Source organism: Danio rerio, chromosome 22, assembly GCF_049306965.1.
Source record: "Danio rerio strain Tuebingen ecotype United States chromosome 22, GRCz12tu, whole genome shotgun sequence".
NCBI classification, from domain to species: Eukaryota; Metazoa; Chordata; class Actinopteri; order Cypriniformes; family Danionidae; genus Danio; species Danio rerio.
Window position 1 is genome coordinate 13,750,442 of NC_133197.1, and position 17,329 is coordinate 13,767,770.

Consider the following 17,329-nt stretch of genomic DNA (forward strand, 5'->3'; position numbering starts at 1 on the left):
AAGGTGAAGATTGTTTCAGAATTTTCTATACAAATGAAAAATTTGAGATATTTTAACTCAGACCCCAAGAAAGAATTTTTTTTTTTTTTTTATCAGTTTAATTATCTTCTTAGGTAAATTTTACCATCAGAAATGCAAATTCACAAATAGTAAACCTGCCTTTGTGATCTTCATTAAGGATATTGAGAATTATATAAAGTTGATTTCTGGATCCTCTATAAAAACTGTTAAATTATGCTCTTCTTTTAAGTTCTTAATATAAATAACTTGAATTAACCCTTTTTATTTGCAAACAAATCTTTAATGTTTTTTGTTTTGTTTCTCTCTTTTCTTTATTTTTTAATGTTTTCATTGTCTCACTTGTCAATGTCGACAGTCATTTTGTTTTATGTACTGTTATGTATGTATGTTCTTGGTTTCAGCAATAAAAAAGTTAATTTTTATGCCAAACTAAAAAAAGCGTCAAAATCCAGCGACAGAGAAATGTAAAACTGAAATTTCACGGTGGACGATGGATTTTGTAATGGAATGTCAGTAAATCCCAACAACACGCAGTGGGAATTTCCAGATAGAAATTGTTTATTTTTTTATTGGAATTCGTTGTTAAATGTAGAAATTATTTAATGGAGAAAAAAAAATCTAGATGAACTTTTTTTTCTTTTCTTTTTTTTTTTTTTACAGATAATTACATTTGCAACAAAAAATTAAACATTTAAATGTTTAATTTCATAAATTTTGTAATAACGATTGAAACAAAACAAAGTAAATAAATTAACAAAAATAAACGATAGTAACGTAATCATACTTTGTTAAAGGTTATCATAAACCGTTGTAATTAGTTTAACAACGTCAGCGCTGAGAAAAGTAACAATTAACATGTGGCAACACAAATTTCTTGTTGTTTGACAGTTTAGACCGTAAAATGCATACTTAAGCCTTATACTAGCGTCAAACGACCAAAATACACATTGTGAAGTTTCAGGAAGTGAGTAATTATTTCATATCCTCACATTTTATCAATTTACAACCAACTTCGAGTCGGCTAAGCTCCGCCTTGGTAAACTTTCTTGTCTTTTTCAAGTTCGCACTTTGCATATAAAGCTGATTTCACTGGTGCTGGACATCTCAAGAGGAGCCAAGTCTGCAGATTTGCTTCATTTTGTAGCACATAACAATTCGTTGTACATAAACTGCAAAAATGGCTGAACAAACCAGGAACGATGGCTTGATATTCTATGTCAACGGCAAAAAGGTGAGTTTTGTGCATATTATCCACTTCTTTGTAGCCTATCATTAACGTTAGTCATGTGTTTATTGTAAATTTTTGTGACGTTTTATGGTCCTGTTCGATCCTTAATGTTATTCATGAAGTATGACAGAAACATGATCTGAATAATAACAATGAAAGCAATTTGAATAGAGATAGCAATGTTTAAGGGCGCTTGAAACAATCTGCATAATGTAAATGTAATCTGCATATGTTTCTGCTTGTTGTTGACAGATAGTGGAGAAGAACCCAGATCCTGAGACTATGCTTCTGCCCTATTTGAGGAAAAAATGTATATTTTACATTATGCATATGCAAATACTACTACTATTACTACTAGATACTACTAAATATCATAATTATTAGCATTTGTTTTACTGCTGTTATACATTCTTGATATTCATATTCTATCCATCTATCTACAGTTGAAGTCAGAATTATTAGCCCCTCTGAATTATTAGACCCCCAGTTTATTTTTTCCCCATTTTCTGTTTAACGAGAGAAGATTTTTTTTCAACACATTTCTAAACATAATAGTTTTAACAACTAATTTCCAGTAACTAATTTATTTTATCTTTAACATGATGACAGTGAATAATATTTTACTAGATATTTTTCAAGACAATTCTATACAGCTTAAAGTGACATTTAAAGGCTTAACTAAGTTAATTAGGTTAACTAGGCAAGTTAAGGTAATTAGTCAAGTTATTGTATAATGATTGTTTGTTCTGTAGACTATCGAAAAAAAATCTATCTATTCTAATAATGATGATAATAACACTAGCAATATCATATTTTATTAAATAGTCATTTTGTTTGCTTAAACTTGAACATGTCTTAATAATACACAACAAAATATACTCAGAAAGGCACCTCTAACTCCACAAATGTATTAAAAATAATATTAAAATACTTTAAAAGTATTAATAACAAAATAACAAAATTTGTGCTGAATTGTAAACAATAAGAAATCGTTTTGTGTCAATATAGTCCACAAATTGTTCTGAGGCAACTTTAAACAGATTTCGCACACATTTGTCTGTCTATGATGATGTTTATTTATATAAATCCATTATTATTAAACCATTATATATTTATATATATATATATATATATATTTTTTTTTTTTAATGGTTATTAAAATTGTGATGAAATGATGCCTATTACTAAACAAGCGCTAAGCAATATTTATATAAACCTAAAAGAATTGCTTTTGACCTCAATGTTGAACTAAGTCCCAAAACACACTTGCAGCCAATCAGCAGTAAGTTATGGGCGTGTTTGTTTTGGTGCATTCAAATAGCATCGTTTGGCAAAATTCACTTACTGCACCATTGATAACCAAGATTTGTGTGTGTCTGTGTGTTTGTACGATTGTATATGCATGTTTTTGTATGTAGTGCGTTTGACTGGCACTAAATACAGCTGTGGTGGAGGAGGATGTGGAGCTTGTACCATCATGGTGTCCAGATATGACCCTCAGACTAAGAGCATCAGGTATTACAGTCTTCATTTTACTCCATTTGCTCTATACTTCCGTATGTGTGTGTGTGTATATATGTGTGTATATGTATGTATATATATATATATATATATATATAATATATATATATAATATGAATGTCTGTGACATGAAATATAATGGCAGATATTTTTGCTTTTGCAAATCAAGATTCAGCCTCAACTTTAATTTTAGTGGGACGATTGGCCTTCTAATATATGTGTATTCTGCATATAAATTAGTTACACAAATCTCTTCACCGAATGCATGTTAGAAGCATTTTTTTTCTCTGTTTAGTCATTTGTCAGTGAACGGGTGTCTGTTTCCCATCTGCCATCTTCACGGAGCCGCAGTGACAACTGTTGAAGGCATCGGAAACACCAAAACCAAATTACACCCGGTCCAGGTATCCTTCACTGTATAATCCACATCCAGATTATAGGATCCAGATTATAATATTCTAGATAACCTTAAATCCAGATTATGATATTAAATGAGTTTGAGTCTAGTTTTATAAGATGGATTACATTCAGTCTAGATTATGGTATTAATTTAGAGCCGGTTTAATTATAAACCGTTGTAGCTGGATTTTGACCCATGGTTGTATTTAGGTCACTTAATTATTCCTCTATTTTATTACCTATTATTTTGCTAATGCAGTTTTTTAAACTATTAGTTAGTTACATCATGCAATGTTATCCAAAAATAGAATAATTAAAATGATTAAAACAATAAAATAATATTTGTAATATAACACAGCAGTGCACACATGTACTTAATTTAATTATAATACTATTTATCAATTAGAAAAGCCTAATAGAAATTGCTTTGGATTATTAATGTTAATAAAGTAATTAATAATTATCATTTCAAATGTTTAATATAATATTATGTAATAAACAGCATAATGCTTTTAAAGAATATAATATTACATGTAATATAACTAATAAACATTCACACAGACTTTCAATGATGGTGTAATAATAATAATAATCTTTCATTTAAAGTACTTGCTTAACATTTTTATATATGTATATATTATTGTATAGTGTATATATTATTATTAATATTGCTATTATGTTTCGTTGTTTATTATCATTAATAAAAACATAATAGTTAAATTATTTCTACGCAATGTCTTTATTATGTTTTTAATGAAAATATTTAGGTTTATACGTTCAAAAATATAATAATAATAATAATAATAATAATAATAATATACAACATTTTAATATATAAATATAATAAATAATAGTCATATTTAAATTCTAAGTGTGTATTATTATTATTATTAATATTATTATTATTATTAATTTGTTGCAATAATAATAATTATTATTATTATTATGTTCTGTTATGTTGTTATTATTATTATTATTATTATTATATTAAATAATTGGTGCAATAATAATAATAATTGTGTTATTAATTATAACAACAAAAACAATAATAATAATAATAATCATCATCATTTCTTTTTGGCGAAAGTCACTTTAATTTAATAAGTTTGATATTTTCTTATTTTGTGTGTGGCTGTGTAGTTTTATAGCTTATTATTTATTTACCTTCAATAAATTAAATTGAATTAATTACCATGGACATCTTTTTACTGTTTGTGTTGATCAGGAGCGCATAGCAAAGGCTCATGGGTCTCAATGTGGCTTCTGTACTCCTGGGATGGTGATGTCCATGTATACATTGCTAAGAAACAACCCACATCCCACCTTGGATGACATAACAGAGTGTCTTGCAGGTACAGTGACATAAATACCACTGCACATATTTTTAAAAAAAATCATGAAAATGGTTAAAACATTCGTAAATGTTCCATTTGCAGGTAATTTATGCAGATGTACAGGATACCGGCCCATCATTGATGGCTACAGGACCTTCTGTGAGGTAAACAAAAGCGAGTTCATCCTTCATATTTTGTTAGTTTCAGCTGCTCATATGGCATGACATTACTAACCCTTAATGGATTCGCTCCATATTCCTTCATTTTTCTGAAAATTATGATTTAAGTCAAAGAGACTCTTTATGACTGCACATATTTTCATACATTTTTTGGGGGGTTTTGGATCACTTTTTTTTTAAGCAGTCTGGTTCATGGTTGATATTTTGGTTTTTAATGAAAGGCATTCAGTGTGACTTTTACAACGTGACAGTCAGCTAAAAAACGTCTTTCTTTGAAGTATAATGCACATTTTTGTGCTATTGATGTTTTTCTATAGACCTTCACAATTCTTGATTTATCTCATCAAACAACATGAAACATTTTTCTACTGTTTTCAACAGAGTGAAAACTGTTGCCTGTTAAATGGCAGCACGTGTAATGTGCTCAATGGAAATGGATCTGCGGAGAATGTGAGTAATTTCTTTGGAGAATGTGAGTAAGCTGTAAAAAAAGTTTTTGTTAATTGACTGCAAAGAAAATGCAGGTAAGCATTACCTGAAATAAAAATACACACATTTGTGGCTAAGGCAAAACTTCAATTAGGCTTTTTAACTAAAAGTATAACTGAAATAAAATCAATAAAATCCAAATAAGCACACAAAAACTACAACAAAATCTCAAACGCTAAGTCATATTTACTCAAATAAAAAGACATGAATCAAATGTCATGGCTAGAACAAACTGATCTTTACCATTTTACTCCCTTTTGCTGAACTAATTAAGAACATGATGTTCTGTGTCCTTAAATCAAAACTGGGCTATTAATAATCTGTAGCCATGACATCTATAAATTTTTTTTTCAATGTTTTATTTTCCTCACAAACTGACTAAAATACTGTTAGGAATTGCAATTCATTCTTGCACAGTGCTGAACATGTTACAAACATGCTAGCAACATAAAAAAAGTTATTCATGTTAACAACATTCATGTCTGAAACATGTTAGCAAATTCATGTTAACACTAACAGTTTGGTAAAACTAGTGTCAAAACATCATAAAAAATTAACAGCATGCTAATGTACATGAGCAAAAATTTAAAACATTCCCACAGCATGTTAGAAACATGCTGGCAATGTTAAAACATTTTAGAAACCCATATTTTAAAAACAAAGGTGTTAAAATGGTAGCAATGTTCAAATGTGTTTTGGCAATGTGCTAAATAATGCTACCATTGTGTTAAAACATTAGCAACAAGTTATCAGACTTTTAAAGTGGCATAATAAAACATGGTAACAACATATTAAAGCATAATAATGTGTTAGCATTATGGTAAAACATGCTGACAACATTAGTACATTCCACAAATGTGATAAAACATGTTGACAATATTAACACGTTAAAAACACTAACAACATGTTAAAAGTGTAGCAACGTTCAAATATATGTTAACATTGTGTTAACGCAATGCTAGCAATGTGTTAAAACATTAACAACAAGTTATTAATTTATTACAACAGCATGCTAAAACATGGGCACAGCATATTAAAACATAGTAACATGTTAGCAGTGCGGTAAAACATGCTAACAACATTAATACATCCCAGCAACAAATGAGAAACAATGTTAAAACATGTTAGAAACATGATGTCAACATGTTAAAACATGAAAATGGTAGCAAGGCTTTAATGTATGTTAGCAATGTGCTAAATAATGATAGCAATATTTTTAAAACATTAGCAAAAAGTTGTTAATGTATTAAAACAGCACACTAAAACACGGTAATAGCATTAATACATCCTAGCAACAAGTTAGAAACAATGTTAAAACATGTTAGAAACACAATGTCAACATGTTAAAAACATGATAGTGCTAAAAATGGTATCAATGTTTAAAATTATCTTAGCAATGTGCTAAAACATGGTAACAGAAAATAAAAACATAGTGACAGTGTGGTAAAACACACTAACAATATTAAAACATCCTACTAACAAGTTAGAAGAACGTGTTAGAAACAAAATGGCAACATGTTAAAAATATAATAGTACTAAAAATGGTAAGGAGGTTTGAAAGTATGTTAACAGTGTGCTAAGTAGCACTAGCACTATTTTTTAAACATTAGCAATAAGTTATTAATGTATTACAACAGCATGTTAAAATATGGTACCAGAATATAAAACATAGTAACATGTTAGCAGTGTGGTTAAAATGCTAACAACATTAATACATCCCAGCAACGTGTTAGAAACAATGCTAGAACATGTCAGAAACATGATGTCAACATGTTACATAAGTGATAGTGCTAAAAATGTTAGCAAGGTTTGAAAGTATGTTAGCAATGTGCTAAATAACGCTAGTAATGTTTTTACAACATAAGCAATAAGTTATTAATGCATTACAACAACAGGCTAAAACACAATAACAGAATATAAAACATGTTAGCAGTGTGGTAAAACATGCTAACAGCGTTAATATATCCCAGCAACAAGTTAGAAACAATGTTAAAACATGTTAGAAACACAATGTCACTATGTTAAAACATGGTAGTGCTAAAAATGGTAGCAATGTTGGAAAGTATGTTAACAATGTGCAAAATAATGCTAGCAATGTGTTAAAAAATAAGCAGCAAGTTATTGATGTATTACAACAGCATGTTAAAACATCGTCACAGAATATAAAACATGTTAGCAGTATGGTAAAACATGCTAACAACATTAATACATCCCAGCAACAAGTCTAAAACAATGTTAAATCAACATGTTAAAACATGACAGTGCTAAAAATGGTAGCATTGTTTGAAAGTATGTTAACAGTGTGCTAAAACATGCTAGCAATGGTTTAGAACATTAGCAACAAGTTATTAATGTATAACAACAACTCAATAAAACAGTAACATTTTAGCTGTGCGTTAAAACATGTTAACAACATTAATACATCTCAGCAACACTTTAGAAACTGTTAAAACATGTTAGAAACACAATGTCAACAAATAAGTACTAAATATGATAAATAAGTACTAAAATTCATTGCAAGGTTTGAAAGTATCTTAACAACGTGCTAAATAATGCTAGCAATGGTTTAAAACATTAGCAACAATAACAATTTATTAAAGTACTATAACAGCACAAAAACTAAAAGCTAAACATGATAACAGCATATCAAAACATAGTAACATGTTAGCAGTGTGGTAAAATGTGCTAACAACATTAATACATCTCAGCAACAAGTTAGAAACAAATTTAAAACATGCTAAACATGTGATGTCAACATGTTAAAAATGTGATAATGCTAAAAGTGGTTGAAATATTTGGAAGTATGTTAGCGATGTGCTAAGTAACACTAGCAACGAGTTATTAATTTATTACAACAGCACAAACTAAAAAACTAAAAGCTAAACATGGTAACAGCATGTTAAAACAAAGGAACATGTTAGCTGTGCGGTAAAATGTGCTAACAACATTCTACAAACAATATTCTACTACATAAAACATGCTAACATGCTTAATATAATAATTTGATTATGTTTGAGACAGGAATATTAAAGTTATAGTTTGTTATTATTTAATATTATTATACTTTATATGTTTTTAAAATAGAATATAATAATTATATAATAATAATGTTATCATATATTACTAAAAAGGGTCATGCAGAGCTGTTCAGTAAAGATGACCTGCTTCCCCTCGACCCGTCCCAGGACCTGATCTTTCCTCCTGAGCTCATGGTCAGTCAGATTTCTCAATCCTTACATTCTTATACAATGGGTTATGTAAAGATCTTGAATATAACACATTAGATAAATGTTTAAGCTAATGACGTTGTCTCTGGTATATTATTAACTCTTTATTAGGCATCACTTTCTGTCACAAGTTCAAAAGCTGTTATCAACTAAATAACATGTTTATTACTGTTGTGCTCAGAGAATGGCGGAGGACAAGGATCAGAGCATTCAGAGGTTCTGTGGGGAGAGAATGACCTGGATCAGTCCTGGATCTCTAGATGAGCTGCTCCAGCTGAAGGCTGATTACCCACAAGCCCCTTTGGTCATGGGGAACACCACTATAGGTTGCGTTTGAGCAAACAGTGGCCAAACTTTATGGACCCTTTTCACAAGCCTGTTATGATGTTTTTAACTGTGATCAGCATCTTAAATCCTTTAAAGTTTTTCATATTCATATTTTTTATCATACAAATATTTATATGTATTTATGTAAGGAGTATATTATCTTTGCTTGAAATGACAAAAAAACAAATTTTGATTGTGCAAGAAATTTCAAATGCAGCGTCTATGGGGCAGAACAGTAAATTTGACATTATTCTCTCCTCTGGCTGCCATCACCAGTCTCACATGTCTCATTTTTGCCTTTTTCTAAAAGTCTCTATAACTACATAATTTAGATTTTCGTTTATTATTTGAGCAAATAAGAATGTAAAAAATTATTTGTTGTATTTTCCCATTCAAGGCGCTTAAAGTTTTTTGTTCTATGACGAACTGTGAAAAGGGTCTTTAAACTCCAATATATTTTATTTTGCAAATAATGCACTATAATATTTTTCATAAATCAGATTTCTTATTTTTTGTTTTCGTCATTGTCTGAATAGTTTTATTTATTTTTATAGCTGTTATTATTTAACCTCAATTAATTTTACTTGTACTTCATTTTATTTGATTTATCTTAGTTTTATTTGTCAATTAAAATATGCTTAATTTTATTTAAAAACATTTTGTAGTCATTTATTTTAGTTTAATCAACTTTGTTTAGCGATGTTGTTTCATTTTACTTTGTCATTTTTAATGTAATTTTTCTGTTTAATATATTTCACGTAATTTATCTAATTAGAATATATAACTTTTTAAATGTATCTATTTTATTTTAATATTTGCTTTGTTTATTTAAAATAATTGTATTTAATTTCCGTGCCTTTTCACTGTTTCGTGGTATTTTACTTTATTATAAAACATTTTCTACTTTTCTTTTGTAATTTATTTTATTTCATGCTATTTTGCTTTGTTTGATCAGGTTTGGACATGAAATTCAAGGGTATCTTCCATCCCATAATAATATCTCCAACACGAGTCCCAGAATTGTTCAAGGTTAACCACAGATCAGAGGGTATGTGTTTATATTTTGAATCAATAAACTATTTTAGTATTTTCTGCACCTAATATTTTCTGTTTTTATTTTTCTTCTTGGTTATTTTATTTGCTTTTCTCAGTTTTATTTATTGTAATGTGTATATATAATATTAAACTTTTCATTTCGGTTTTAATACTAAAACTATAATAGTTTTAATAGTTTTTAATGCATTTATATAATTTATTGACCAATGCAGATTTTATTCTTAATTTATTTTGTTTTGTAAGTTTAAGTTTCACAAATAAGATGACTGATGATGATTGACATTGATTTCACACAACAGTTGAACAAAATATAGTAATTACACAAATAATGAATTATGAACAATTAATGTTAACATTTTCAAAGAGTTATCCCTGAAATAAACATTTATTTTTATTCTAATTCAACAAATCTTTTGACCCATTCATTAGGACATTCATTAAGATTAATTGCTTTAAACTAAAAATAAATCAGCGAGAATTATTATTATTTTTATTATTTGTAGGTGTGTGTGTCGGAGCTGGATGTAGTATGTCAGATCTGAAGAGCGTGTTGGAGAAAACTATAAATGATTTTCCACCAGAGAACACACACACGTTTCGGGCTCTTCTGCAGCAGATAAACCTCGTTGGAGGACAACAGATCCGCAACGTGGCTGTAAGTGTAATTTATCCTGTATGTAAACATTACCATTGGAACATTCACAAATATCATGTTTTTTGTTTTTTTTTCTTTTTACAAATTCAACTTAAAAAGTTTTAATATGCAAAATAACTAACTTAAATACATTTTAGCACTGTATAGACAATTATTTGATTAATATTATTTATGCTAATAGTATTAAACAATTAGGGGTCTTATTGAAATTAAACTGCTTGTATTATTTATTATTATATTATAATTCTTTTATTATTTATAGTATTATTGTGGGCAGCACGGTGGCTCAGTAGTTAGCACTGTCGCGTCACAGCAAGAAGGTCACTGGTTCGAGTCCCGGCTGGGCTAGTTGTCATTTCTTTGTGGAGTTTACATGTTTTCTCGTGGGTTTCCTTTGGGTCTTTCGGTTTCCCCCACAGTCCAAACACATGCGCTATAGGTGAATTGAATAAACTAAATTGGTCGTAGTATATGAGTGTTTGTGTGTGAATGAGTGTGTATGGGTGTTTCCCAGTTCTGGGTTTGAGGCTGGAAGGACATCCGCTGCATAAAACATATGCCGGAATAGTAGGCGGTTTATTCTGCTGTGGCGATCTCTGAAATAGAGAATAAGTCAAAGGAAAATGAACGAATGAATATTGTTATTTCTGATTTATCTTTGTTGTCAAATGTAGACACTGGGTGGCAATATTGCAAGTGCATATCCAAACTCAGACCTGACCCCTGTGTTAGCTGCTGGCAGATGCACTCTTGTAGCTCTTTCTAAAGGTGACCAAACTTTATATTTATTTATAAATACTTTATATATTCTATTAAATCAGTTCTAGATTATATCCAGTAATTCAAAGCACTGCGAAATGTTTACATTTTGCTTAAATTCTAAATTCTGATGTCTTCCTGACCTACATCTCACTTCTCAACGTAAATCTTCACAACAGATGGACGAAGAAGGCTGCCTATTGATAAAGACTTTTTCCTTGGATTTGCAAAGACGATTCTAAAGCCAGAAGAAATACTGTTGTCTGTTTTCATTCCAGCTACAAGACAAGTATGAAATTAACTATCAGCTGTTTTTTGAGCAATTCTTTCATGCAATTAATACAACATATTGAACTTTTTTGACAGAACGAGATTGTCCATGCCTTCCGACACGTCCCGCGCAAGGAAAACGCATTAGCCACACTGAATGCTGGGATGCGGGTTTGGCTCAATGACAACTCAAATGTGGTGAAGGAGATCAGTATTTACTATGGAGGAGTTGGAGCCACAATTCTCAGCGCAGACCATGCATGCCAGAAGATTGTAGGAAGGCAAGATGCAAATTCGTGTTTTTCTGCGTAGCATTAAAGGGCCATGAAAACCCCCTGTTACAGCAGGGTGTTTTCACACCTCTACATTAGAAAAAGTCAGGAAAGTGGGCGTGTCTAGCTCTGTTTAGGGGGGAGTGTCGGAGGAGCGAAAAAAGCATGGTCTGTAAAAATTTGCATAAAAATGGGAGTGCTGGTTTGGGCACGCGCTGATTTTAACACAGGCAAAACAAACACAGACGCAGAGGAGAAAGACAGTGACTGTGTTTACATGGACATCAGTAATCGAATTATTTGCCAAATTATTAAATGGTGGAGTTTAACTGCAGTTTGGCTTTTTCATTCAGGAATTTCATTCATGCCCCTTGTGACAAATGAGATATTTGATTTGAGGAATAGCTGGAAGCGTATATTTTTTATGCAATGTTTGTTACCGCACGACAAATGAGAGAAAAAAAACCCTCCGCATGCTCTGTAACTTAAATGCACTCGGTAGGTAGCGTCAGAAAGCCGAGTGTGTTATTCCTGTCACAAAATGCGGCGAAAATCCTCCACGACAGTAAGCTTGGTTGTGGTGCTTACACGTTTACATTCGGTAGAGCAACATTTACCATCCATAATATTGTAGTGATATTAACGTACGGTACACTTTATTAACTTAGAAATCATTTGACTAAGGTCCGTTTTTAAACACTGAAAGAGTACTGCTGACGATATGAATTAACTATGCCTCTGCATAAACAAACAAAGACCACTGATTGCTCACTTACCAAATCTGTAGAGACAGGACAATCAACAACAACTGGAGCTGCGTCTTTATTAAAAGGAGATGAGTGGCAAATCAGAATTTCACCATTTCCAGATGAGAAAAGCTCTCCGGTAAACAATGTTCTTTAGACACGTATTTCTGTCGAGCATCGCGTGTACTGTAATCCACAAGTAAGTCCAGCTGCGCTCTCATAGAGGGAAAATGAAAACAAAACCTTTACTGCAGCAAATTATAAACGCAACACTGACGACTCATATCTCCAAACAATTCATGTTCTCCCGCTTGGCAACACAACACAGCATCTCTCTGCCGTCTCAACACTGTAAAAACAGTCTTGGAAGCTATCATGCTTATAAATAAAGTTGCACCGCATACACAATAGAGCGCGCTGATTGGTTTGAACCAAGTCATACTCATAAATTAATGCGGCACACTCAGAGATGTCATAAGGTACTCCCTAGTACAGACGTCCAGTCTACATTCTGAAATACACGCTAAGACCTCATGGCCGTGACGCAGCTTCTTAAATTAGTTTCAAACCAGAAGTACGAATTTGTACGAAATAACGCAAAAACAACCAATTTTTACTTTTTTGTGAAATATATGTGTCCTAATAGTAGCAGTGTGGGACACATATACGACTGTCAACAGCTCAAAAAATATGTTTTGGTGTTTCGTTACCCTTTAAAAAGTTTAGTTCCTTAAAGCAGTGTTTCTCTAGAGGCCCACTAACGCTGCATGTGTGGATATCTCCTTTTATCTCCTTTTATCCACCCATTACAGGTCTCTCAGTGTCTGCTTATGAGCTGATGCTCTGAATCAGGTGTGTTTGGTTAAGGAGACACGAAAAATGCGCAGAGCTGGTGATCCTCCAGGAATGTGGTTGAGAAACACTGTCTTAATGGGAGAGTTCAGCCCAAAATGAACATTTTTATACTATTTACTCTCCCTCAAACCTTTATGTGTTTCTTTATTCTGAAAGTAAAGTGAGTGAACTAAGTATTGTCAAGTATAAAGCTATAAAGTTCCAAGTGCACACACAAGTGAGAGGGCACACACACACACACAGTGGGCAGCTATCTTCCAGCAGCCGAGGAGCAGTTAGGGGCTAGCTACTTTGCTCAGGGGCACCTCAGATGGGTATCGAAGGTGGAGAAACTGCTGTTCATTCAGTCTCCCTATCTTTAATTCCATCCAGAACATTCAACCTTTCAAATACAAGTCCAACATTGTTTTTTCTTCTCTATCATTCTTTGTTGAAGGCCTTGGGAAGAGGCGACATTAAACGATGCGTACAGCGCACTGTTTGATGACGTCAAACTTGACCCTGCGGCTCCAGGCGGGAAAGTGGATTTCAGAAGATCCCTGACTTTGAGCTTGCTTTTTAAATTCCATCTACTCATCCTCCAGTATCTGAAGGAAAAAGTATGTTCCACTTTTGGAAATGGTCGTCACATGAACGTCAAGATTATATATTCTGTGTCCTTTTTTCTAAACAGGATGTGATTCAGATGGAAGTACCACAAGAGATGCAAAGTGCGATTCAACCTCTTCCAAAACGCATTCTACCTGGTTATCAAGAATTTCAGGTAGTGTGATGTTAATGTTACTTAATTAGGAATTTATACCTGCTATACCTGCTATAAGATGCATTAAGAGCTTTGGTTGGTTTTTAAGATCTTTGGTTGATCAGATTTAAGGCTATGACATGATACTGGAATAATGTGCGATGTTGTTGACATGTATTGCAACATTTCCCTAGAGAAATACAATTTTTTAAAATAATTTTTAAAATCATTTATTAATGCAACAATCACAGAAAAATAAACATGTAATAGGTGTTTTCTGTTGTTATTAAATCTTATTTATGCTAGCAGTGTATAAAATATTGTATTGCTCAAAAACATTTTTTCATGATGCTCAGATGGGAATTTTGTGTTCGAATTCAGCTTGCAACAGTCATATACTCTTTCCTTTCTCTCTATCTATCATTTCTGTTCACTTACTTGATATAAAATACCCTTTATACTTTATATAAAAGGTCCTTTTTATAAAATTTATCCTGCAGAGGATAATTAGCAGACTATGTGTTTTTATATACAGAATGTCTTGGAGGACCAGTCGGCTCAAGATCTGGTGGGCCGTCCAATGATGCACCGGTCAGCTCTGAGTCAGGCTACTGGAGAGGCAGTCTACTGTGATGATCTGCCATACACCGATGGTGAACTTGTCCTTGCCATTGTGACCAGCTCCAAAGCACATGCCAAAATCACGTAAGACACATTAATAAAGTCCTTACTGTCTTTGTTGTCATTTATGTTGATGTCACAATTTATATTTGTTTGCTTGCTTCAGTTATTTATTTGATAAATTGAGCATTATTACTTGTATGTAAGCTGCAATAATTTATAGTTGCTTGTGACTTGGACACTAAAATGAACCCAGAAATGGAATAATTGAAGAACTCCATAATAAATAGTTGTGTTTTCCTCATTTCACAGTCATATTGACTTCAGTGAAGCTCTGAAGCTGCCTGGTGTTGTGGACGTAATCACTGCTAAAGACATACCGGGCAAAAAGTTCAGAACCTTCACCGGCTATGATGAGGAACTGCTGGCTGAAGATGAGGTCTCTGTGTTATTACATTATTCATGTGAAGTAACATGCTAATTAAATATGACAATGTCTGTCAACAGGCTAATTCATGTGTCTGGCATGCTAAACATGGTAAAACATATTAGAGGTATAGTAATTTATGAAACATGTTAAACATGATAATTCAGGGTACCAGAGTTTAAACATGCTTGAACCATATTAGCGACATGTTTATTAAATCTCTGAATCATTATTTTAAAATTCAGAGTTGGCTTTGTCAAGCCAGCATCAAAGTTTGTCATCAAACTTTACTGTAAACATGCTGATTTATAATTAAATGCTAATCATGTTTTTCCAATTCATTCAAAGACATTGGCAGTGCGCTAATTCATTCTAACAATATGTTAATTCACGCTTGAAACATATTGCTAGCAAAGCAAAATGTTAAGGAACATACCTGCAAAGGGATAATTCGTGTTAGAAACATGTTAGCTGCTTGCTAATTCATGCATACTAATACTAATACTAAACATACTAATCTACTACTACAATTACTAATAACATACTAACTCTTGTTAACTAACTGCCATCCATTCCAGAAACTTTCCAAGTCATAATGGAAACATATTAGCAAACACTATAAGTCATGCTAACGAACAACATGTTACTACAATTTCATGTTAGGATTATATTTCATGCTAACATAAAACATGCTAACCATACTACATAACATGCTGTCAACATGTTAATTCATGCTAACATAAAACATGCTAATTCTACTGCAAAACATGCTGTCAACGAGATATTTCATGCTAACATAAAACATGCTAACCATACTACATAACATCCTGTCAACATGCTATTTCAGGTTAACATTATATTTCATGCTAATATACAACATGTTAACCATACTACAAACCATGCTTTCAGCATGTTATTTCTTGTAAGCATTATATTTCATGCTAAAATAAACATGCTAACCATACTTCAAAAACATGCTGTCAACTTGTAATTTCCTGCTAACATAAAACATGGTAATCATACTACAAAATATGCTGTCAACATGTTATTTCATGCTAACATAAAACATGCTAACCATACTACAAAATATGCTGTCAACATGTTATTTTATGCTAACATAAAACATGCTGTCTATACTGCAAACATGCTGTTAACATGTTTTTTCATGTTAGCAAAATGCTAGAAATCTGTCAAATCCAACATGCTGATTCAGGTTAACAAAGGTTTACTTAATTATGCTAGCAACGTGCTAATTGACTTCCTCTGACCTCTTTGAGTAGCATCACACTTCACTTAACTTCACAACTTTTTTGTCCTCAGGTGTCCTGTGTTGGTCAGATGATCTGCGCTGTGGTTGCAGATTCAAAAGCGCATGCTAAACGTGGAGCGGCAGCGGTAAAAGTTAGCTATGAAGATCTACAGGATTGCATCTTCACTTTGGAGGTGAGAGGACTTATTCTAACCGCGTAATCCAACTGGATATTCTGTTTGGATCAAGATGCTCACGTATCTTCTTTTCAGGAGGCCATCGAAAAAGAGTCTTTCTTCCTGCCTAGAAGACAGATCGAGCGAGGAGATGTGGAAAAGGGATTGAGAGATGCCGAGCAAGTGTATGAAGGTAACACTGGGTTACTTTATCCATTATTAAGCACACCTCCTGCTTGATTTCCTGATTCATGTTTTATTATGAGCTGCTTCGTGTTTCTTAGGGGAGATTCGGATTGGAGGACAGGAGCATTTCTACATGGAAACTCAGAGTTTTCTGGTCGTTCCAGTTGGGGAAGAGAAGGAGATGAAGGTTTATTTGTCAACTCAGCATCCTACATATACGCAGGTACGTTTTATATCTGCTCAATTACATATAGAGCTAACAATGAAATAAAAAGGCCTCAAAAATATTAGATACTTCAATTTATTTATTTATCTATTGTGTGGATTAGGGGGAAAAATCATCCATATAGTTTTGAATTTAATACTGAAACTTATTTTAGATTTTTAGTGTATTTTATTGTTATTTTTGTTTTTGTTATGTTGTTGTTGTTGTTGTTACTATTATTGTTATTTTATTATTATCTAAGTTAGTAAAACTAACGATGATGATAGTAATATTAATAATAAAAAATAATAATAATAATAATAGATACTAGTTAATTATTATTATTATTAATAATAATAACATTGTTGTTATTATTATTATTATT

General features: G+C 31.9%; 1 protein-coding gene across 1 annotated transcript in view; it reads left to right on the forward strand.

Moving 5' to 3' along the window:
• Window positions 1-1,198: 1,198 nt before the first annotated feature.
• The window catches only part of aox6 (aldehyde oxidase 6), a 31,885-nt gene continuing 15,754 nt past the window's right edge, over window positions 1,199-17,329 (forward strand). The window contains exons 1-21 of the mRNA NM_001278817.1: window positions 1,199-1,252; window positions 1,502-1,559; window positions 2,668-2,764; window positions 3,066-3,174; window positions 4,395-4,521; window positions 4,606-4,667; window positions 5,064-5,132; window positions 8,303-8,383; window positions 8,580-8,724; window positions 9,681-9,773; window positions 10,285-10,436; window positions 11,111-11,204; window positions 11,375-11,484; window positions 11,562-11,746; window positions 13,775-13,937; window positions 14,012-14,101; window positions 14,616-14,785; window positions 15,014-15,140; window positions 16,449-16,571; window positions 16,650-16,746; window positions 16,838-16,962. Of these exons, the coding sequence (NP_001265746.1) occupies window positions 1,199-1,252; window positions 1,502-1,559; window positions 2,668-2,764; window positions 3,066-3,174; window positions 4,395-4,521; window positions 4,606-4,667; window positions 5,064-5,132; window positions 8,303-8,383; window positions 8,580-8,724; window positions 9,681-9,773; window positions 10,285-10,436; window positions 11,111-11,204; window positions 11,375-11,484; window positions 11,562-11,746; window positions 13,775-13,937; window positions 14,012-14,101; window positions 14,616-14,785; window positions 15,014-15,140; window positions 16,449-16,571; window positions 16,650-16,746; window positions 16,838-16,962 (2,331 nt within the window). The remainder of the gene's footprint in view (window positions 1,253-1,501; window positions 1,560-2,667; window positions 2,765-3,065; window positions 3,175-4,394; window positions 4,522-4,605; window positions 4,668-5,063; window positions 5,133-8,302; window positions 8,384-8,579; window positions 8,725-9,680; window positions 9,774-10,284; window positions 10,437-11,110; window positions 11,205-11,374; window positions 11,485-11,561; window positions 11,747-13,774; window positions 13,938-14,011; window positions 14,102-14,615; window positions 14,786-15,013; window positions 15,141-16,448; window positions 16,572-16,649; window positions 16,747-16,837; window positions 16,963-17,329) is intronic.